Source organism: Typopeltis vanoorti, chromosome 11, assembly GCF_054136105.1.
Source record: "Typopeltis vanoorti isolate ZY-2024b chromosome 11, IOZ_Tvanoo_1.0, whole genome shotgun sequence".
Taxonomy (NCBI): Eukaryota; Metazoa; Arthropoda; class Arachnida; order Uropygi; family Thelyphonidae; genus Typopeltis; species Typopeltis vanoorti.
This window is the reverse complement of record NC_143559.1, coordinates 77,912,586-77,936,953: the sequence shown is the minus strand read 5'-3', so window position 1 is coordinate 77,936,953 and position 24,368 is coordinate 77,912,586. Positions and strand designations below refer to the sequence as shown.

The 24,368-nt window shown below is 36.0% G+C and overlaps 1 protein-coding gene across 6 annotated transcripts in view; it reads right to left on the bottom strand.

Annotated features, from left to right (window-relative positions):
• Nucleotides 1-24,368, bottom strand: part of spdi (sperm antigen with calponin homology and coiled-coil domains split discs) — a 371,208-nt gene that overhangs the window by 120,094 nt on the left and 226,746 nt on the right. For all 6 annotated transcript variants that reach the window (XM_090399846.1, XM_090399843.1, XM_090399844.1 and 3 more), the window contains exon 9: nt 20,872-21,033. In XM_090399846.1, coding sequence (XP_090255972.1) covers nt 20,872-21,033 — 162 coding nt within the window. The remainder of the gene's footprint in view (nt 1-20,871; nt 21,034-24,368) is intronic.

The following is a 24,368-nucleotide window of genomic DNA, read 5'->3' as shown; positions in this document are numbered from 1 at the left end:
CTTGACAGAGAAAGAAACTGGCTATGAACTTTTTGTGATTGTGCAAACAAAGTATTTAGTCTAGTCTTAAGTGTAAGTTTATTTTTAAAAGGCCTTGGATCCAATTAATTTTTTAATTAGTTATGTAATATTTGTTTGAAGTGTATATATACTGTTTTTGTTTTATTAAATGTGTTTATTTTGTATTTTGGTCTTGAGCCAGTGATTATTTGGATTCTGAAAGAAAGAGTTAAGATCATTGCACCCAATTGGAGTGAACCCTTGTGCATATAAAAATATATAGGTACACTCGGAAATTAAAAAAAAATAATTGTTAGAAACAGAGATCATCTCTATGGTAGGATAAATATTAAGATAATATATATGTATATCTCCTCATTATAAAAATCCACCAATTATTAACAATGGCGCAGTCGACAGGATTGGTTATGACTTAACTTTATTTTTAGAATCCAGAAAGTAAATCTTGATTCAAGTAAAATGGCTACAGGAGATAGCAATTTTAGTTGTGAAGTTTCTTCAATTAACGATGAGGAATTTTTTAGGTTAATTAATCCAACTTTAGTAATACTTTCTTTCTCAGGAGATAGTAGTGAAAGTGTAGAAACATTTTTCAGATATGCAGAAAAAATTAGAGATTTAGGAAAATGGTCAGATTTTCATTTGTTGATTATACTTCGGAATAAATTATTGGACAAAGCCAAAACATTCTTAAACACATCTCCTTTACTAAGAGACACTGACAGTTATGCAACTTTTAAAAGTTTGCTAATATCAGAATTTTCAAGTGTAAGAGAATTAGGCCTAACATTTGGAAAATTCAACAGTGCATTCGAGGTAATAGGGAGTCTGTTTCAGAATACTATCACAGACTTTGGAGCATTGCTCATAAATTTAATGTTTCATCTGAAGAGAAATCCTCTTTAGAATGGTTGCTGTTTAATCAATTTAGGCTTGGCCTTAAAGATAATTTGAAAGAAACAGCATACAAGAAAAAGGTTAAAAATCTTGAACAGTGTTTTGAACTTGTTAAAGAAAAGGAAGAGAGATTTAGAGATATATTTCATTCCTCAAACAATAAACAGGTGAGCTTTTCTCAGAATAATGAAACTCATTCTGTTAACACAGTGGCTACAGATAAAGTGAGAAAAGGAAAGTTTCAAAAATTTAAAGGTACTAATAAAAAGAAACATTCTAAGGAAACTTCTGTGAATTTCACTGAAGATATTCCAGAATCTGAGTCCAAGGTACAATTACATGATTGGGGAAAATTAGAGGAACTGAAAACATTTCTTAGTGAAGAAATAGAAAGAGAACAGAGACCAATAGTACAAGGACAGGAACTTCTGTTTAAGATGATATCGGATTTAACACTATCCAAGAATACTACAGATACTCAATCTTTCTTTTCTAAATCTAATGGTATTGACAAGAATAAAGCATCTCATAGGAGATATGTTCCAAAATGCTTTAGATGCAATAAACCGGGTCATTTTGCTAAAGACTGTTATTATGTTAGAGATAAATCTTGTTTTCAACATAAGAAATCAGAGAATAAAGAAATATCTGGAAATAGTTATTATTCCAATATCATACTGGCAAGGACAGAAATGTCAAACTACTCACTGGATATAAAGCTAAAGACAGCTCCAACCCTAAAAGAGAGTTTGATGTAGCATTAGCTCCTTATGCTAATAGAGGTAATCCTTTGACAGTTCTACAAGGATTTATTGAAGATGTGCCTTGTGAAATCTTACTTGACACAGGTGCACATATCTCACTCATTTCTTATAGCTTGTTTAACAAAATTAAATCTCTAATTCCAAATGATATTTCAGTTTTAAGCTATCCAATTAAATTAAAGGGAATATTTGAATCAGAAATTTCAGCTGATAAGCAAATAAATGTTTTTATTTCAATTCCTTGTTTTCCATTGAAAGTTTGTCATTCATTAATAGTTCTTCCAGAATCCTCAAATCCAAATGTACAAGTAATATTTGGAATTGATTTTCTGAAACGTCATGGTTTTGCATGTAATTTTGTTGATAATACAGTGTCCTTGTGTGGACTAGAATGCCATTTAAACAGGAAATCAGGTGACAATGGAAAATTAGAGCAGTCTCCTGAAGTTTTTCATGACACCGATGATAATGATCAAGTGTTCAATATTGAGACTCTAAAGAATAAGGAACCTAGTTCACAAATTTGGGAAAAGGATAAGATTGTCCAAGCTCAGTAAGATGATCCCATACTCAAAACTATCTATGAAGCAGTATTGAAGGGTGAAACTCAGCTAGATACATTTTTGAACCTGGAAAACTTATATTTAGATAAAGATGGGTTACTCTTATCTAGACAAATGGAAGATGGAAGGTTGAAAGTGAAAATATTGGCACCAACTCAAATGATTCCTTGGATCATGTACACTTTCCATGATTCAGACTTGGCAGGACACCAAGGATTTTCTAGAACTTGGGAAAGAATAAAGGATCGTTACATCTGGAAAGGTATGAAGAGTGATATACTCACATATGTCAAATCATGCCATAAGTGCCAAATAAGATCCCCTTTTAGAGGGAAAGCTCCATTACAACCATTTCCAATTCCAACTAGGCCTTTTCAGGCTGTTGCTATTGATGTAGTAGGTCCATCCACTGCCAATTACTAAAAAAGGCAATAGGTATATTCTAGTAGTCATAGACAGTAGTCACAACACAGCTGAGAATAAAACATTTTACTTAGTATGAATAATTGCTAATAAACAAACCGAGATGGTTTATTTTTATCCAGTGATTGGGTTTAATATCACAAAATATTGCATAACTATCTGTATTTTAAAAAATTGTTATTGTGAATTGTTGTACCTAGGACCAAACAGCTGAAGAGGAGATGCTTATGGTTAAAGCAAATCATTGCAATTTACCTAGCTCCTAATTTATAGTCAGCTTAGTTAAAAATTATTTACAATCCAACTCCACTACCATTTAATTCTCCCACTATGACACCACTACCATCAATGCCATCTACCACCCATCATCACCAACAACAGTATTTTTTTGTCTGTAAATTGTAAGCATTCTGAAAGCCGATTTGTCTATATGTGGGATGAAAAACCTGGGTTTCTGAGAGGAAAAAAACCTGGAAATATTTATGGGCAGAAATATTTATCTAATAGTCTGGAAAGAGGAACAGTGAATCCATAAATAAGCAGAAAGCATTAATATTAGAAGAGAAGCATGAAATTTTTAGACTTCAGTAATTTAGACTTCAGTAATTTGTTCACATTCTATGATAAGCACCATCTTAAAAAATGTACAAAATATTTAAATTGCATTATATTATAGTTCAAACAGTATTTCTGTGAATTTAACCCCAATTCATGATACTATACCGATGGGAAATTAAGGTTCAATTTATGACAGCTCACTTAATGACAGTTTTCTAGGAAGCCGATTAAGTTGTAAAAGTGGTGGTCTACTGTACTTTTAAACCAAAAATTTTTAAATATTTCTACATAAAAAAAATATAGAATTAATTGTGATCTCTTGATTAGAACAAAAACTTTCGTAATTTTCAAAAATGTTTTTATATTTACTATCATGAGGAATGCTACATAATTATATAAATTATCATTATTATTATATGGGTACTTTCATAGGTTCCAAAGACATCACCCCAAACTATCCGCATAGCATCTATCATACCTTCCTTGAAACCATTAACAGACAAAGCATTCATAATTATCTCTGACAACCCATTCCATTCATTCACCACTCTCCAAGCAAAAAATCTAGTCTTCGAACCCCCCAAATAACCACGCTCTTACTCAACTTCCAGGGATGACCTCTTGTTCTGCCACCTGTAGCTAGGTGCTGAAACACTTCCATATATTACTCCTATAAAATCCTTGAAATAACTTAAAAAAAGTCTCTATCATATCCCCTCTTTTTCACCTGTCAACCAACTTCTGCAACAAACAAACCCTCAATCTATCCTCACAGGAAGCATTCCACAGACCACTCGCTATCTGGTCACTCATCTCTGGATCCTCTCTACCGCTTGCTCATCACCAAGAAGTTCAGGTGACCAGACCTGAGCATAGTAAAGCTGCAGATTCTGCAATATCCTAAGGATTTCCAATTCATTCATCTCTGTTCCCACACCAGTCTCTGTCATGTCACAGCAGTAACCTCATTCAGATGATATAAACTTGCAAAATGGTCACTCATTAACTCAATTAATTTGTCTGCTTCTGTCACCTCATCGTCATTATCCTTCCAAAGTAATTCTTCTTACTTTCCACGTAGCGAAAAAACTCTTTGGGATTTTCCTCTGGCCTGTTTGCTAGTTTCTTCTCAAAATCTGATTTTGCCTTTCCTTACCATACTTGGTCACCTTTCATGCCTGACTCTTGTACTGTTCATGAAACTTGCTGGTCACCTTTTTCCTCATATACCCTCCCTCCACAACCATTTTTTTTTTTTTTTCAGCTCATCCTTAATGATACTACTCATCCATCTAACTCTCACCTGATTAACCCTCCCGACCTTGAATATGTGATTCTGATATTGCTTCCTCCAAATGTCCCTTAATTACCTCCAATGCACTACTAATCCTTCCCATGCAGGTTTTTTTTTTTTCCCATGACACAGCCTCAAGCTTCATTCTAAGCTTGTCATAATAACCTGCCTTGTAACCCTTCTGTCAAGAAGGGTTACAAGTTCCACATGTAACCCTTCTTGACAGAATATTCCTCATGCTTTACAACATCCTAAAGTCAAGGCTGCATGAAGGTCACTTTTGGTTATGACCACAATTGGTTATGAATAGCTCTTCTAATCCTATAACCAGATCCAATACTCTCATACCCCAAGTTCTCTCCACCACATGCTTCCTTAAGTAATTATCTCTCAGTAGGTGTATAAATTCAATTTCCTTCCTGCCATGTGATCTTTCTTTCTTTCTTCCAATCTATACTTCTATAATTGAAGTCCCCCATAATAATTACTCAATCTGCACTCATTGTACCCATTTGCTGATGTATGACTTCCTGACTGATCATCCCTGGAACAAAGAAAACACAGCCATTGTACTTGCCAGTGATAAATACTGTCATACAAAATGCTATACAGTTACAGAATCACACAATAACAATATCATGTAATATTATTACTGCCTTCCAGATCTATAACTGAAATGATAGCATGATCTATTGCTCGTTTATTTTTTTCTCTTTAGAAACTATAATAATATATATATATGGTCCATGATAGTCAATATGATATGAACCTCAACAGTGAGTCTCATACATGATATGAAAGATGAATAGATAAAATTATTAGGTAAAATCATTAGTTACATCTGTACAGCTTGTGTTTAAACAGCGTTGTCATCATCATCATCATTGTTTAATCATACGATACTCTTGGATCTTGTGTTTAAAACAGATACTCTTATGAAGATAAAAATATATTCAAATGCAAAACATTGAATGTTTTGAGCTTCACCACATATAATTTATATTATACTGTTCATATAATAAATAACCATAGTTCATAGATGAAAAAAAGTTTTGTTTTCATGCAACATTTGCAATTTTAAATGCTGGGATTCATTTAAAAAAAGAAAACTTAGTGCTTTTTAGTGAGTGCAGTAATAAATGGCAATAGGAAGAAAATAGAATAAATACATAATTGTTTAGAATTATTCAGGAATAGCAAAGTCTACAAGGTATATCTATTTTGTAAGAAATGGACAGGACAAGTCTCTGGCATGGAAAATCCCTGCTATCACCATGTGAAATAACAGACCTTCAGTTGAAAATCCATTATGAATGTTCCTTGATCCTAGATACGATCCAAACCAGGTCTTTCCAATCAAAGGTATGCCATTCTTTTGATATGGTATGGATGCCAGCAGCACAAATAAAGAAATAATTGTTAATTTCATTACTGAAAATTAAAAACATGAACTATTTTTTAATGAAACAAAAAATTATTTTTTTAATAAAAACCTTGGATTTTATAGGTATTATTTTTGGGAAAATTCCCATGTTACTTCCTCTAAGAAAAGATTATTTTTATGGCTATTTAGCCTATTTTTGTTTAGCAGTGCCCCTTTTATAATGTCATTGGCTTTTTACTCAAATTTTAGGGCATTACTGATGTTTTATATAGACAGATATATGAAGAATATATAGGAGGAATAATTCGAACACACCTTTGTAAGATGTAGCTCACTGTCTTCTTATTCAGTGGCAACCCAGCATGTGGTGATATACACTCATCTGCTGTTAAAGAAAGGAAGGGGGGGATGGAAAATGTGGGGGTAGGAAGAGAGATGTGGGAGAATTATTGGTGAAGCAAAGGGTATGTGAACTTTTTGAAACCCGGGATTTTCCTGGATTTTATTTCAGTGGCTAAAACGACATCATCTAAGTTGTGTGGAATTAATACTGTGGCCACAAGGCAAGTGTACTGGGTCTGTTGAATGGAAATTCATTAGTTATCAGTCATTTGGATTACAATCTTCAGTGTTTCCACTCACGAACAATGCCCTTCCTCCACCATGCCCTACCTCAAGTCCTTTGGCACTGCGAAGGTATCAAGTGGGATAACCTTTATAACTTCTGCTCTATCTTTTCAAGGTGTGACTATTGCTACTGCTCCTCTGACCAAAAAATACCCAATCTCAGCAAGTCACAGAAATTGTCCTTACTGACAAGGGCTTCTAAGCACTGCTTCAACAGATGCACCAAAGTAATTTTTTTTTTTAAATAAAATCAGCTACATGCAGATAGATGGTTTGCAATAAGAACCCCAGTTTCATATTCAACTATCTGTAAGTCCAAATTGTGATTTCATAAAGGCCAGCAGCAGAAAACTCACCTCTTTCCCAAATGGAAGTAGTGCCTTCTGGTACCTTGCAAAGGCCACTGGATGCAACCTCTGCTTATCCATGATTCCATCCCTTTCTCAATCAGGCTGATCTCCCCACCATTTTCCTTCAAATCCTGCATAGATCACAAGCAAATCACCTCTTATCATACCAACAACTCAGTACCATATGCCTACTGCAGTTTTCTGGAAAAAAAGACATCAAGAGAGTACTGAATAATTTGATCATTAGAAGTCTTCTGTCCCGATGGCATTATTATTATTATTTATATGGGCACTCCATGGAGTCCAAAGACTCATCACAGGAGATCTATTCTATTCATTAACACAATACCTATTATACATCTCCTTAAACCTATTCACTGTTGGGACATTCACAACCCACCTCTGGCAACCCATTCCACTCCAAGAAAAGAATCTAGTCTGCACACCCTTACTAACCACACTCTTAGAGAGCTTCCAAGTGTGACCCCTTGTTTTTCCCCATCATATTCCCCATGTATTGAAAAATTTCTTCTGTGTCAATCTTATAGTATCTGTTTAGAAAAAATAAGTTTCCATCATATTCCCTCTTCTCTACCTGTCAGCTAGACTTTGCAACCCACGCACCCTCAATCTATCCTCATAGGTAAGAACATTCCACAGACCTGTCACCAGCTTGGTCACTTGTCTCTGAATCCTCTCCACAACCTTCTGATCTCCCAAGAAATGCAGGTGACCAAATCTGTGCACAATCCAACAGTAGTCAAACATCATGCTCAAGTGTTAAGAACTGCTCTTTATCATCTCTACAATCGTCTATGCTCAGCTGGCACTTATCCAAAAACCTGGAAGCAATCACAGACAACCTACCGACCAACTGCCATCACTTCAATGTTCAAAATAATGGAAGTCGTCATCAACAGTCAACTTTCTCACTATCTAAAGGCTGGTCACTTAATCAGAACCACTGGACACTTGCCATGGAAAGGTTCAGAGAAACATGTGTTGTTACACTTGACATTTTCAGGGTTTTTGGTTGTGTTCAGCAATTTGACCTGCTAATCAAATTCCTTCAGCCTGCTTGCCTACCTGCCACCCTAATTGGATAGAAAGCTTCTCTCGGGTTGTTCACTGCATGTCATGGTGGATAGCACACTCTCTCTTCAAGCTTCGCTACTAATGAAGAAATATCTCAGGACTGTGTTCTATAACCTATTCTCTTTCTCCTATAAAAAAAATGACCTTCCCTACTCTCAACACCATCAGTTCTATCCATGGCTTTGCTGATGATGGTACACTCCATTGATCCTACTCTTGCAACAAACCACTCAGTGCTCAGATATCCCAGGATTCAAGATAATCTGCAACCAATGCCTTAAACACTAATCTCCATACTACCCTCCTTTAATGGAGTGAGGATAATGTGGTTCTCTTCAAACCACCAAAATGTATACTTGCCTTTCCTCTCACAAAAGGAATCTCAGCTCACCTTCTCTTAATCTCAGTAATACACACACATCACCAGACAGGATCAGATCTCTCTTTCTTTCTGTGTGTAAATGGACTGGCATTTACTTACAGACTATTCTGGCATAAATACATCACATAAATAGTTTCATCAACAAAGCTATTTTTCACCTATGCAGTTACTAAGTCTATACAAATTCCATATCCATCCATCCTTAAAATTCTATACACATGTTCTATTTGGTGCACCTAAAACTGCCCTAAAATTTCTCAATGCTATCCAGAGGAGAAAATTTAGCTCATAGCTAACCCCTTCTTCCCTACCTCACAAACACCTCAACCTCTATATCAAATGTACACTTTTTTTTTCAGCTCTGTCTCTTTTCCTAGTGCTTCCATGGCCAGTGCTCCAGTGAAATGGTAACCAGCCTTCCTTCACTTTCTCTTAGGTCTGTTAAAACAAGAGAAACAGTTTTTCTCAACATCCTTTTTCAGAACTGCAAGCACATTGAATCTACTTCTCTTCCTCCTGATTTATTATATTTACCTCTGCTCTCTGGAACAGTCTTCCTCATAAAGTTTTTTCCAACAACTACAACCTTCAGCCCTTCAAGAAAAATGTCAAGAGAATTCTTTTTTTTTTCCTCAATCCTCACATGCACCCCACACATGGCACTAATTATTATTATTATGTGATGCCTCCAGGGAGTCCAAAGACTCGTTGAGGGAGGGCACCTACTCTACAACTCTCTGCCTCTGCCAACTACATCTACGCCCATCACCACCACTAGCATTTCCACAGACAATTTCAAACATCCACGCCCAGGGCGGTATTTGAACCCGCAGCCTTTTCGCTGGAGAGCGGATACGCTAACCACTCGGCCAACCAGGCCAGCAAAATAATAATATGTGTAACCTAAGAGCAACAGCTCACCCAGGTTACGATATTCATAATGTTACAAAAAAGTTATGTAATGTATCATCATTATATACACATATGTACATCTATATAATATATATATTATATATTATTACATTATCATAATAAATAGCATAATAAAATCACAGGAGACATGCTAATATGTACAAAAAAAAAAGTTGCATAAGGTGCTTCTCTCTCTCATATGTGCAATAAATGTGAAAGTTCATGTCAGAAGTTTAATACAGTGAAACAGCACTAAAAAGGATTACAAATAGTATTTAATTCCTCCAATATTTAGTCTCAGTTACAGAAACATCATCAGGGAGTACAATAAAACTAGACTTTTAACAAATACACACACACAAAAGGCAGCACAAAATTAAGTGAAACACGTGAACGAAAGACTCGAGTCCTAACTAGGTGAGATGCCCTCCATGGACACCTGTTGGTAGCCTAGCTTGTAAACTGGAATCTCAGAAGTATTAATACTTCCCATATTTTGGGAATTTTAATGCAACCATATTTATTCAAATTAGACTGATTTTTAAGAACAGCAACACTCAACATCACCAGAGTTAAAGATCGGTACCATCAACATAAGAAGCCTGAATGGCAAAGAAATTGAGCTAGCTGAGGAATTAGATAATTACCAGATCGACATAATAGGGGTGACTGAAACAAAAAAGACCAAAACCGGTGCGATCTTTCTGAGCAATAAATACAAAATGTTATATTCAGGCAATGACAATCAAGGAAAAGAAGGAGTACCCATAGTATTCAACACAAAATACGAGGCTAATCTTCTTGAATGGCAGTCAGTCTCAAGTAGAGTAATGTGGGCAAATATGAGAATGGGGAACTGGACTTATTTGTGCCTATGGGCCCACAGAAGGTTCTACTAAGGTAGAAGTGGAGGAATTTTTTGAGACTTTAGAAAAAGCAATTGACACAATGAAAAATGAAAAGTTGGTCCTTGTTGGGGATCTAAATAGCAGAGTAGGAAATGATTGTGAGACACACAAAAATATTTTGGGAAAATTTGGAGAAAAGAGCAAAGCTAATAATAATGGCAAATATCTCTTGGATTTCTGCTCAGGACATGGACTGGTTATTACTAACACCATGTTCCAACATAAAAATGTGCACAAATTCACATGGAGAGAAGAGGCTAGGAATAAGAAAAGTCTCATTGACTATGTTATTGTTGATAGTGATGTTTTCTCCCTGGTGCAGGACACCAGAGTGTACAGAGGATTTGAAATTGGAAGTGATCACTATTTAGTCTTGAGCAGGATAAAATTGAATTTCATATTGAAAAGAATAACATATAAGAAAGTTTTAAAGCGAATAAAAGTTGAGAAGCTCTCAGATGTGAACTGTAGGCTAAAATACACAAAGATTATTGAAGAAAAAATGAAAGAATTTGAGAACAGGAACCAAACCTTGGAGATTCAGTGGCAAGCCTTGAAAAAAACCCTGATTGATTCAGCCAGAGAGGCATGTGGTGAGGTTGTCTGCAAGGATAGAAAAATCACAACTCCATGGTGGACACAAGAAGTAAAAGAGGCAGTGAAGGAAAAGAAGAATGCATATCAAAAGTTCCTGGCAAATAAGTCAGCTTGTGTTCTTAGAGAACACAGAAACAAATGTAAGAAAGTGAAACACAATGTAAAACTAGCTAAACAAAAGTCATGGGAGGACTTTGGCAAGAACATAGAAAATAAATATCAAGAAGGTGGTAAGATATTCTGGAAGTTGAAGTAGCTTAAAAATGGAGGAAAGAGTGCTGTAAAAGGAATTAGAGATGATAAAGGTGACATGAAAACGGGAGAAAAAGATATCCTTGAAGTATGGAGTAATTACTTTGAAAAACTGCTAAATGAAACAAGCAGTGATGACAGCACAGTGGTAAAAAACACTGACCAGGCATGCAGTCAGGAATACATATCCATACTAGAAGTAGAAAAAGCCATCAAAGGCTTGAAATGTGGAAAGGCAGCAGGAGTAGATGATATTTGACCAGAAATGCTGAAGTATGGTGGTATAAGAGTCTTACAGTGGCTGCACTGCATAGTTCAGAAAGCCTGGACAGAGGGACGAATTCCCGATGATTGGAGTAGAGCTCTCATAGTACCCATATATAAAAAGGGAAATAAAACTGAATGTGAGAATTACAGAGGTATTTCCCTACTGAGTGTTCCTGGCAAGATCTATGCAAGTATACTTGAGAAACGGTTGAGAAGAATTGTGGAAGAAAAGCTTGGTGAAGAACAAGCTGGATTCAGGCCAAATAGAGGCTTTAGGATCAGATCTTCACTTTACGACAAATAGTCGAGAAAGCATGGGAATATAACAAAGATCTGTATTTAAGTTTTGTCGATCTGGAAAAGGCATATGACAAGGTGTCAAGAGAGAAGCTATTCAATACGCTTCAGTTATATGGTGTCAATGGGGCATTATATCAAGCAATACTTAGTCTTTATTTGAGTTGTAAGTCAGCAGTTAGAATTGAAGGAAGTACAGAAAGATGGTTTAATGTTAAATCTAGTGTGAGACAAGGATGTACATTATCCCCCCTGTTATTCATTATCTATGGATCACATTATGAAGGAAAGTGGTATTAAACATGATATCAAAATTGGATATGTTAATGTCAGCTCTTTGCTTTATGCGGATGATGTTATACGTCTAAATAAATCTGCTACAAGTCTGCAAGATTCTCTGACTAAATTGAATAGCTGTTGTAACAGATATGGTATGAAGGTCAGCAATAAAAAGACAAAGACAATGAAAATAGGCAGAATCATTGAAAATGTCAACTGTGTTGTGAATGGAGAACCTGTGGAACAAGTAAAACATTTCAGCTATTTAGGCACGATTTTTACTGAAGATGGTAAATTAAATATAGAAATAGACAACAGAATCAGCAAAGCTGGTATGGTGGGAAGTCAATTGAATAAATCATATTGAATAAGAGAGAAATCAGTCGGAACACTAAATTAGCTGTGTACAAGACAGTGTTCAAACCAGTTTTAACTTATGGATCTGAGAGCTGGGTCAGAAGTAAAACACTTGACCAAAGACTAGAGACCACAGATATGAGAGTCCTGAGAAAGATTATAGGTATGAACAGATGGCATCAATGGCAATATCATATTAAAAACGAGGATATTAGGAAAGAACCTGACATTGTCAGCATCCAGGAATGCGTTAGCAGAGCTAATCTTAGGTGGTATGGTCACTTAAACAGAATGGGCGAGGAAAGATTAGAAAAACAAGTGTTCTCTGCCAGGTTGGCAGCAAAACGACCCAGAGGAAGACCAAGATATAGGTGGATTGATACGGTACAAAATGCTTTAGACGATAGAAATATAAGATCTGATAATGTTGGAGTCTTGACAAGTAACAGACTGATTTGGAGGAAAATTGTAGATAGGAAATTAATAATGATGTAATTTTTTTCATGTAGTACTATCATATCCTGTACACCCCTTGAGGGTACATGGCAGGAATTTGATGATGATGATGATTTACTGTGATGGAGCATGGTGGTCTTTCTCCAATTCATTCAGTGCGCCATATATCCAAAGGCCAGATTGACCATAATCATGACTGTGCATGTATTTTTTTTTATGTTCTTCCATGTGCATGGCAGCTGATCTTACTGTCTGTCCAATTTGCAGGAACAAGGAACCCTATATATACTAGAATGGAGAGGGGGTGGGATGAATTTGTCTTTAGTAGAGAGGATAAGGTAGCTGGTTTTAAGTGTGGCTTGAAAACAGTTATATACATATATTGTGGGAACTGTAGCAATTAGATAAAAAAGTGTGGTGAATAAAACAAGGGGAGTGCTACCATTAACCTCAATGCCAGTGAATACAATAAGAAAATGGATATATATATCATTCTTAGAGACAGCTCCTCCTACAGACGTTTAGATTATGATCCCATTCGCATTATTATGATTATGCGAATCAAGAAATTAAAAAGCCTATTAAAAAAGTTTCTTCCTGGCCTCCTGACATCGCAAAAAAACTTAAAACTTTCAGCTCCCTCCCTACCCAAAATTCATAAACTCAATTCCCCACAAGACTCATAGTAAATACTACTGATTCTCCTTGCTATAAATGATTCAAAGAGTTAGCAAAATTTCTTATCCCCTTACTGATCATACTACACCATACAGAAAAAAAAAAATCTTACCATTTTAAAAGTTCTATCGAAAATCTAACTGTTAATGATATCGACATCTCCTCAATGTTCACCAACATTTCCTTAAATGACACCTTGTTGCTTTTAAAAAAAAGTTTTTTCTCTCAATATCACTGACCTCCTTTCGTTTGCTATCCATTCTGGTTATTTCTCTTGGAAGAACAAAATTTATAACAGATAGAGAGCACTATGTGCTCTCTATCTGTTATAAATGTGTTACCCCTCTCTTACCTCACCCCTGCCAATTTTTTATGGGAGATTTTGAAAAACAAGCTCTTGACTCAGCCCCTCTCAAACCTTTCTGTCTGGTTAAGATATATGGATGTGTTCTCAATTTGGCCTAATGGCCCAGATGCATTACTCTTCTCTCACCTCAATAGTCTTCATCCTAGAATACAATTTACAATGGAAAAGGAAACTAATAATAGTCTAGCCTTTCTAGACATCTTGGTCACCTGCCTACCTAATGATAATATGTTCTTTTCAATATATAAGAAACCCACTTATACAGGCAGGTAAATTCACAACCCCCCCCCCCTCAACAGTATGGCCTCATTAAAACACCAACCCACAAACTTATAATCTTTGTTCTAATGAGACCTCTCTTGCAGGAGAACTCAATCACATACACCACACTTTTTTTTTTTTTTTATTTTTTTTTTTATCTAATGGCTACAGTTTCCACAGTATAAAAAAAAAAAAAATCACTCCTTCCCCCAATCCATAACCTTCTCTTCAGAAAAGATTTTCATAATGCTATCACCATCTCCCATGTCTAAGGCACATCAGAAAAAATAACCAGAATCTTATAATCTTTACACTACTTTCAAGCCCCATTTAAAACTAGCTACCTCTATCTGCTCTACTAAAGACAAACTTCATCCTTTCTCAGTTAGAGTTCTTTGTTGCTGCAAGTTGGCCTACTATGGACAGACTAGAAGATCAGTCATGACTACCATCTGCATGGAAGGACAAAAAATACATCTGTCCAGTCATGACTATGGTCAATCTGGCCTTGCAGACCAGCTTTGGATACAGCTCACAGAATCAACTGGAAAAAGGTGATCATGCTCCATCATAGTACATTTAGAAGAGAAAGACTGTTTTTAGAATTTTGCTGCTACTCTTAAAAACCAGTCTAATTTGAATAAACATGGTTGCATAAAACTTCCCATATTTTGGGAAATTTTCACAGTTTACATCCTAGGCTGCTGACAGGTGTGCATAGCAGGTGCCCCAGCTAGTTAGGACTTGAGTCTTTCGTCCACATGTTTCACTTAGTTTTGTACCTGCCTTTGTATGTGTGTTACAAGTCTCATATTGTACTCCCTGATGATGATGTCTCTGTAACTGAGGCAAAATATTTGAAGAATTAAATACTATTTTTAATCCTTTCCTAGTGCTGTTTCACTCCATTAAACTTCTACCAAGAGTTTGTCCAAGCACTTAAGTCTTAACACAGTGGTTAAGGCTTAAGTATGATACTGGAACAAATATGAAATTATTATGTAGTATGTTAGTGTGATGCAATATAATATTACTGTGTTCTTTCGTATGATTATGCAGTTGATGGTGATCTCAATATGAAGATGGAAATCTGCACCTATCATCTGAGACTGGCTAACCTCAGCTGAAAAGTTCTATAAAATATTCCTTTGCATGCTTTATAGATTAATCCCAGATCTTTCCAGATGAAGACTTATGTCACTCTTCTGACTGCACCAAGCTAAAAGACATGATATCTGAATAGAACTTTATCCCCATTTTTCATTATAACTAACTCCTTTAGGGAACCTTACATGTACTTATTATGTTTTAATTTATAAAATAAAACCACAATAAAATTGGGGGAAAAAACACAACTAGAAATATCTCATGATATTATATATCATGAGATATTTCTAGTTGTGGTTATATTAATGGTTATATAACTATTAATATGGCAAGATGTAAGGTTATGCATTTTGGATAAAAAGATTACCAGATGTATACCACACTGATGGAACTGTACTCCAGAAAACTGACAAAGCCAAAGATTTTAGGGGTGTTAGTGGATAGCCACTTGAACCACGTGTTAGCTATAGTCGATCTGGCTATAGCTAACACGTGGTTCAAGAAGAGAGTTGGACATCTGATAACCTATGAGAGCGGAGGTAGAATGAGTCAGACTGACTATATTATGTGCCATAGGAAACATCTGGGTGAAAAACTGTAAAGTGATTAATGGAGAAAGTGTAGCGGCACAGCACAGGTTGGTTGTGGTAGACTGTGATATAAAAGGGTAAAAGAAGAATAGACGGAAGTGGTGGATACAGAGGAGAATAAAGTGGTGGAAATTGGAAGAGGAAGGCCCAAGGAATAAGTTTAAAATAAGTTTCCGACTATTAACGTTGGGACGTTAATAGTCGGAATATTAGAAAAATTGGAGAAGAGGTGCTTGGTATAACATCAGGAAAGGGACCGCCTGAGGATAAGGAGGCATGGTGGTGGTGGTGGTGGTGGAATGAGGAGGTGCAGTTGGAGATCAAGGAAAAGAAAGAGGCAAAGAAAAAATGGGACATGACTGGAACTAGAGCCGACAAGGAGACATATAGATTAGCGAAGAAAAATACAAAGAGAGCTGTGGCAAGGGCGAAAGCGAGGGCAGTTGATGAGGTTTATGAAGAACTGGAGAGAAACGGTGGTGAAGCTCAGTTGTTGAGAATAGCGAAAGCCAGAGATAAGGCCTCGAAAGACATAACATCAGTCAAGCAGATAAAGGATGCCTCAGGAGTAGTATTACAAGAGGAGGACAAAATCAGAGGAAAATGGAAAGAATATTTCCGTAAACTACTAAATGAGGAGAATCCAAGAGAGAGAGGTGTGAGGATGGAGAGGTAAATGAGAGACCGGTGCAAGACATAAGTAGAGAGGAAGTGGATTGGGTACTAAGAAAAATGAAGAATGGAAAGGCTGTGGGGGCAGACCAGATACCTGGGGAAGTGTAGAAAAGTTTGGGCAGTGAGGGCATGGATATGTTATGGGATCTGATGAGGAAAATAACCCAACAGGAAAAGATACCAGAGGAATGGAGGAAAAGTATTCTCACCCCAATCTACAAAGGAAGAGGAGATGTTCAAGACTGTGGCAACTATAGAGGGATCAAGCTGATGTCACACACATTGAAGATATGGGAAAGAGTAATTGAAGGAAGGATATGGCAGGAAACGAAAATTGGTGAGGAGCAGTTTGGATTTATGCCAGGAAGAGGGACAACGGATGCGATATTTGCACTAAGGCGATTGATGGAGAAATATAGAGAGATGCAAGTGGATCTGCACATGGTGTTTATAGACCTGGAAAAGGCATATGACAGAGTGGCCAGACAGGAGGTGTATGAGGAAGAAGGGGGTGTCGGAGAAGTAAGTGAGGTTGGTGAAGGAGATGCATGAGGGAACAGAAACTCAGGTCAGGTCTAGTGTCGGCATGACAGAAGGGTTCTCCATTGTCGTAGGACTACACCAAGGGTCAGCTCTGAGCCCCTACCTCTTTGACCCGGTCATGGATGTACTAGTGGAGGATGTCAAGAAGGAGGCACCATGTAGCATGCTGTTTGCCGAGAACATTGTTCTATGCGAATCATCCTGAGAGAAGCTTGAAAATACCCTGGAAGAGTGGAGAAAGGCATTGGAGGAGAGAGGCATGAGAATTAACTGGGTGAAGACTGAATATATGTCAATGGGGAGTGACGAGGATATGGCCATACGACTCCAGGGTGAAAGGCTAATTTCAGGGAAGAAATTCAAGTACCTTGGGTCAGCTGTCGAGAGGAATGGTGACTTGGATGAGGAAATACAGCACCGAATAACATGCGGTTGGATGAATTGGAGGAAGATGAGCGGGATCCTGTGCAACAAGAGAGTGAGTTGTAAGAGGAAAGGAAACCTGTATAAGATGGTGGTGAGGCTGGCGATGCTCCATGGTGTGGAGACGTGGCCTATAACCAAGGCACAGGAGAGGAAGATGGAGGTAGCGGAGATGCGGATGTTGAGATGGATGAGTGGTGTGACAAAGAAGGACAGGATAAGGAATGACTACATCAGAGGGACGGTTAAGGTGGGACCAATTGGCAAGAAGATACAAGAAAGTAGGCTGAGGTGGTTTGGACATGTAGAGAGGAAGGGTGAGGAGTATGTTGGTAAACAAGTGGAGTATATGGAGTTGGAGGGAAGGAGGAAAAGAGGCAGGCCCAAGCTCAGGTGGAAGGATAAGGTGACAGAGGATCTTAGGGAGAAAGGATGGAGTCCGAAGGACACCCTGGACCGGAAAACTTGGAAGAGGAAGGTTAAAGATCAGTGCGCCGACCCAGTTTAACATGGGATAAGGCATAGTGGAAGAAGTGAATATAGAGTTAAAGCTTAGATGACACACTGCTGAAGAATACTCTGATAAGCAAGTTATTATAACTCTTTATTAAACATTGATAAGACCCAATCTTGACTACTGTGCACAGATCTGATTACTTGGGTTACTTTGTGATGAGAAGGAGGTGAAGAGGATCTAGAGGCGAGTGACCAAGATGGTAGCAGGTCTATGGAATGAACCTATGGAATGAATCTATGGAATGAACAGATTGAAGATTTGTGGATTACAGAAATTGATTGATAGGAGGAAAAGGGGTGATATGATTGTGACAAAAAATACTGAAGGAGTTTTTACAAGATTAATACAAAGGAAATTTTTCAGAACAGGTGTGGTGGTGTTGGCAGAACTAGGGGGGGGGGGTCATCCTTGGAAACTGAGAAAGAGTGTAATTAGCAAGGTGAACTAGATATTTTGCTTGGAGAGCAGCAAATGAGTGGAATAGGTTGCCAGAGTCTGTTGTGGGTATCAACTGTGAATGAGTTCAACAACTATGTATGAGTTCAAAACAAAGTATGATAGATACTACACAAATGTTGGATAGTGCTAAGCATGACGTTTAGAGCCTCCCTTGATGAATCTAAAAGCCTATAATAATAATAATAATAATTATGAAAAGCTCATGATATTATTAACCATTATGAGAAATGCAAAGAATAGTACATCTAAATACTTGAAGTAGAAAAAGCAATCAAAAACTTGAAGTTTTGCAGTGGTACACTGCATAATTCAGAGGGCCTGGTCAGAAGGTCAAATTTTAGATGATTGGAGTAGAGCTCTCATAGTTTCCATCTATAAAAACGGGAATAAAGCTGAATGCGAGAATTACAGGGGAATTTCTCTGCTAAGTGTTCCAGGTAAGATTTATGCAAGCATACTTGAAAAGATGTTGAAAATGACTGTGGAAGAAAAACTTGAAGAACAAGCTGACTTCAGGACAAACAGAGGTTGTCAAGATCCAATTTTTCACTTCACAACAATTGTTGAGAAATCATGGGAATATAACAATGATTTCTACTTAAGTTTTATAGACCTGAAAAAGGCATAAAACACGGTACCCAGAGAAAGCCTTTCAAAACACTACGATTATATGAGGTAAATAGAACATCATACGGGGCAATACGTAGTCTATATTTAAGTTATAGGTTAGCAGTTAGAACTGAAGGAAATACAGAAAGATGGTTTGATGTAAAATCAAGTGTAAGACAAGAGCAATTATCTCCACTCTTATTCATCATCTATATGGATCACATTACGAAAAAAAGTATTACACCTGATAAAAGAACTGGAAATATCAAACTTAACTCTCTGCTTTATGAAGATGATGTACTCCTAAAAAGATCCCGGGCAAGTTTCTATAATTCTCCAACTAAATCTCTTTTTATTGCTAATTTTCATGCTAGCTATAACAAATTTAGTATGAAAATTAGCAATAAAAAGCCCAAAACTGTGAAAATAAGCAAGTATATAGAAAACTTCAGCTGCATTCTGAATGGAGATCATATAGAACAAGTCAATACTTCGCTATTTAGACACCGTTTTTAGTGAAGATTGCAAGTTAAATCTGGAAATAGACAACTTAATAAACAAAGCTGGTAGGTAGCCAGCTCAGTAAATTTATATGAATAAAGGGAAAAATTAGCCAAAACACCAAACTAGCAGTATACATGACACTGTTCAAACCAGTTTTAAGTTAAGGATCTGAGAGCTGGGTTAAAAATAAAGCACATGGTCAAAGACTAGAAACCACAGATATGAGGGTTCTGAGAAAAATTAGGGAAGTGAACAGATGGCATTCAATGGTAAAATCATATTATAAATGAAGATATTAGAAAGAAACTCGCTCGACATTGTTAACATTAAAGAATGTGTAAGTAGAGCTAATCTAAGGTAGTATGGCCATTTAAAAGAATGGGCAAGGAAAGGTTAGCAAATCAGGTTTGATGCCAAGATGGCATGAAAGTGACCCAGAGGAAGACCAAGGTCTAGGCTAGTGATGGCAAATCTTTTTACCCAGGTGTCAAACTTTTTTTTTTTTTTTTTTAAATATTGACATTGTTGATGTGCCACTTGCATACATGCATTACAAATGTAACTACATAATCATAGATGGTGACTTATATATATATCATATTAGGCTATTTATTTAATAGGACATTGATATAAAATTTATGAATTCATATTATACAATTAATTTAATAAACTGAAATTACAAACTTACATTACATTTAATGACTTTTCTGTTGCTGACTACTGGTAGAAAGTTCTTTCAATGAACAAACCTACCTTCGCCTTAACTGAGAGGATCTTACACGATTTATCACAGTTTTTTTCATCAGAATACCAATATTTTTCAACATCCAAGGTGTGTCACCTGAAACCCTCAAGTGTGTCAGTACTGATGCACGTGTCATAGGTTCGCCATCACTGGTCTAGGCGAACTGATTCAGTCAGAAGTGCCATGAAATGTTAGATAAAACAATATTGGAGTGCTCACAAGTAATAGACTAATTTGGAGGAAAATTGTTGATAGGAGATTAATAATAAAGTAAACTTAATCATGTAGTGCTGTCATAGTAACCTGAACACTCCTTGAGGATACATATCAGGAAATTGATGATGATAATTACTCTAATTATATAATCAACATTAAAAACTATAATAATAATACAAATATCTAGTCTACAAACACAACCAATTCTACTGTTCTCCTCAATCCTTACAGGAAATCAAACAATGTTTATTTGTATGTATGTTTGTTTTTCGATTCAAATTAGAACAGTAGCATTCCAACTATTATTGGAATTTTCCTAAGGCCTGTTTTTTTTTTTATGTTTTAAAGATGTTAAATGCTGAAGAAAAAAAAAATGCTGGAAAATTTTGTCTGCTGTCTGATATAATTTTTCAACATATTTGTGATTAAATAAAACCTAGTGTTTGGACTTCATTAATTGTAATAATAATGTAAACTGTACAAATTGTGCATACCTTTAGTCTTTCTAAATCACTTTCTAAAGTTTCAACTTTATCTTGGAACTGTTTATTTTCTGCTATCAACCTTTCAACATCCTGCTGGGCCTCAGTTTTAAAATCATTTGCGACTCTAACGGTGGTCAATAAATCTGCCTGAAATCGTTTCCACTCTTCAGACTAAAAAAAAAAAAAAATCAGTGAATGAATTCTGATTAGTTAATAATAATATGAATGGGCATGTTATATATAAATGTTTCTCAAAAACGAATACCTCTAATTTAGCATCATAAGTTCAACTTGCTTGTATAGCTATACATACGAAGATGTGAACCATATACTGCAAATGGAAGACATCCTAGTTTCTTTTTATGCAACTATCTAACTTCAATAAGCAAATAATCTTAAGATGCAGAAAGTCAATTTTACTTTTAATGGCAGGGTATCAGAAGAATCATGTGAAAAGACACTATTTGTGTGTGTAGATGTATAAAAGTAAATGCAAACTAATTTAATGTTGATTCAGATATACATCAATCCTACAGTGTCGGTTTCATTTTTCTTGAGAAATTCTTTATGAAAGGATGTCTCCAGAAATATACATGTTGCTTCTATGTGATGTTTAATTAATATCACAGTAAAGGTTTGACACTCACAAAGCCTTCCTCTCTTTAATGCTTGGTTCTTCAACAAGATATAAGTTTGTTCAAAACATAAAAGATAACTCCTCTCTTAGGCATAAGGAAAGTCTTGTATTCCTTTTTCACTAGTTTTTGAAACTACTATACTCCATTTTCACTAATTTTCCAAACTGCTGAGTCAGAACCCAGAGATTTAATGTTAAGCAATTTTTGGAGTTATTTTTTCTTAGTTCACATTCCTTTCTTAATTCTGTGTTATTAAGTTTTTAGATATTTAATTTACCAATTGTCTAAACTGTTTCTCATTTATTATTAATGCCAGATTTTACTGTCAATGGACTCATTACAGGAGGTGCACATTGTTGCACACAGAGCTCATAAAACTTTGCTTTATGCTCATTCAACATGTTCGCATTCACCACATCCTCAGGCATTGCATTCCACTTGCCAACCACTCTCCATGCAAAGAATCTTTCCTCAAAGAATCCTTGCTTACACTCTCCTTATATAATTTCCAGGAATGGACTCTTGTTCTCCCCCCCCCCCTTTTTGAAAAATTTCTTCCATATTACCTGGTAACAACCCCTGACCATCTTATAGATCTCAATCATATCTCCTGTTCTCCTACTATTCATGAAGCTTTGCAAACTGCATTCTCTTAATCTGTCTTCATACCTCTTATCATTCCAAAGTCAAGTTACCACCTTATTGAATTTTCTCTTAATCCTTTCTAGCATATCCTCATCACCATGAAAGCCAGGTGACCAAACCTGTGCACAGTAATTATGAAGCCTGATCAACGCCTTATACAATGAAACCATAACCTGTTTTTATGCATGTCACAGCTCTCTGCAATATTACCATAATCCTATATGACAACTTCACAACTTGTGCAACATGACCCCTGAACTTCGGGTCCTTGTCTCCCAGATCTCTCAACTTGGGAAGGCAGTAGGCCTTCAAACTTTCCCTACTTGGATACTTGGCATCCCATTATTGCTTACCAATAATGGGATGCCAAGTCTCACATTTTGCAACACTAAACTGACAGTTCTGCTCACTTGTCTACTCATATAAATATTTAAGTCCACCTGTAAGGCCACAACATCTGCTTGACTACTCATTGTTCTCCACAATTTTGCATCATCAGCAAACAGTTGCATGTCACCAGCGTACCAATATCGTTAATATACAAACTGAACAATAGTTCCTAAACAGAACCCTGTGGAACACTAGTAATTCTCCTCTTTTGGGATACTGCATTCCCATATACAACTTGTTGACCTGTCTGACAGCCAGTCACCTATCCAACTCACTAATCTGTTATCCAATCCCATCTACTTCAATTTAGTTATCAGCATGTTGTGTGGAAATCTAAAAAATCTTTGGTGGATTGCCACAAATGTGAGAGCAATTGGACAGCAGTTCGTTGGTTGACTTTTATCCCCTTTATTTGGGATGGCTAGATAGGGTCTCTTTCCATATTGTATATAGATGAAGTTGAATAGGATAGATTGAAGAGGTTATACAAGACAGATGTTAGTTCTGGGGCACAATTTTTTAACATAATAGGTGGGATACCATCAGGACCAGATGCTTTGTGTTCAGCTTATTAAGGATTCTTTGGATTTCTTTCTGGTGGAAGACTATGGGTGAGAGAACTGTTCTTGGTGGAGTGGAGGGAACTTTACCAGGTTGTCACAATGCAGGAAATGGAAGACAAAAGTAAGTCAACCTTATCTTTATGTAGGTTAACTACAGAACCGTCTGGATGTGACAGTGGTTCAAAAGTTGTACTCAGTGGCCTTGGTAAGGGACCGGAAGGAGTGACTGCCATTTGGGCACGAGATGAGTTTGCAACATTTTGCCTGCTCATGGTATGGAATAAAGAATAAATAAATTATGACATTTTGCCACCTAAGCTTTAAGATAATATGAATCTTCATGCTTGTATATATCTATTGAGGTGATTGGAAAGTACCACTAATCACAGCAGAGATACAAGCATAAATGAAAGCAAAATATTACACTTCAGAGGGTTTTAAAATTCTAAATTCATACACAACTCATAAGTTTACAATATATACTTAAGTACATAAAAAGGGAAAATTTTACATAATTTTTCCTAATGAGCAATTACTTTACATATTCAAAGAAGTTACTCAATAAAATTTCCTTTGATATTTCTTTATGTATCAAATTAAACTAACAACAAAGATACTTTTCTGTTTATTTTAACTTTATGGATTGGTTTTCATGGTGGTTTTTTAAAATATTTTTTATGGTTATTTATTAATTTCCAAATAGTTTTTATAAACACACTCCTAAAAATATATAACTAAAACAATGAATAACTGAAAAGATAATGTCAATAGAACTTTCATATAAATAGTTTTTATTCATTAATTAATTACTCTGTTTCTGACCTGAACATATAAATCTGATAGTTGGATTAAAAACAAAACAATTCTGATCAATGTTTTTTTATATTGCTAGTCTCTCATCTACTTAAGCTTTTATTATTCTTCCATGTAAGATTTTACATAACAGGCTCCCTACACCAAACCATGTTTGCTCATTTCTGTATTTCAACATTAGATTTTTCCTTTTTATTAAAATTCTATCTAAAGCTAAAATATTTTACATAAATTTTTCAGAAATAATATCTTACATAAGTTGATTACTCTGTCTGCTTTACTAGTTATTGTCTGTTATATTTCCCTCTTTCATGTTCTCCTTTGTTATTCTTGTTCTTATAATATGTGTGTTGTTGTTTGTGGCCCCTCGCTCTAATTCTTTTCTTAAAATTTTTTTCTAAACTTTGTCTATCAAATACTATGTAGGGCCCTTAGATTACCTACTCTCTAACTTGTG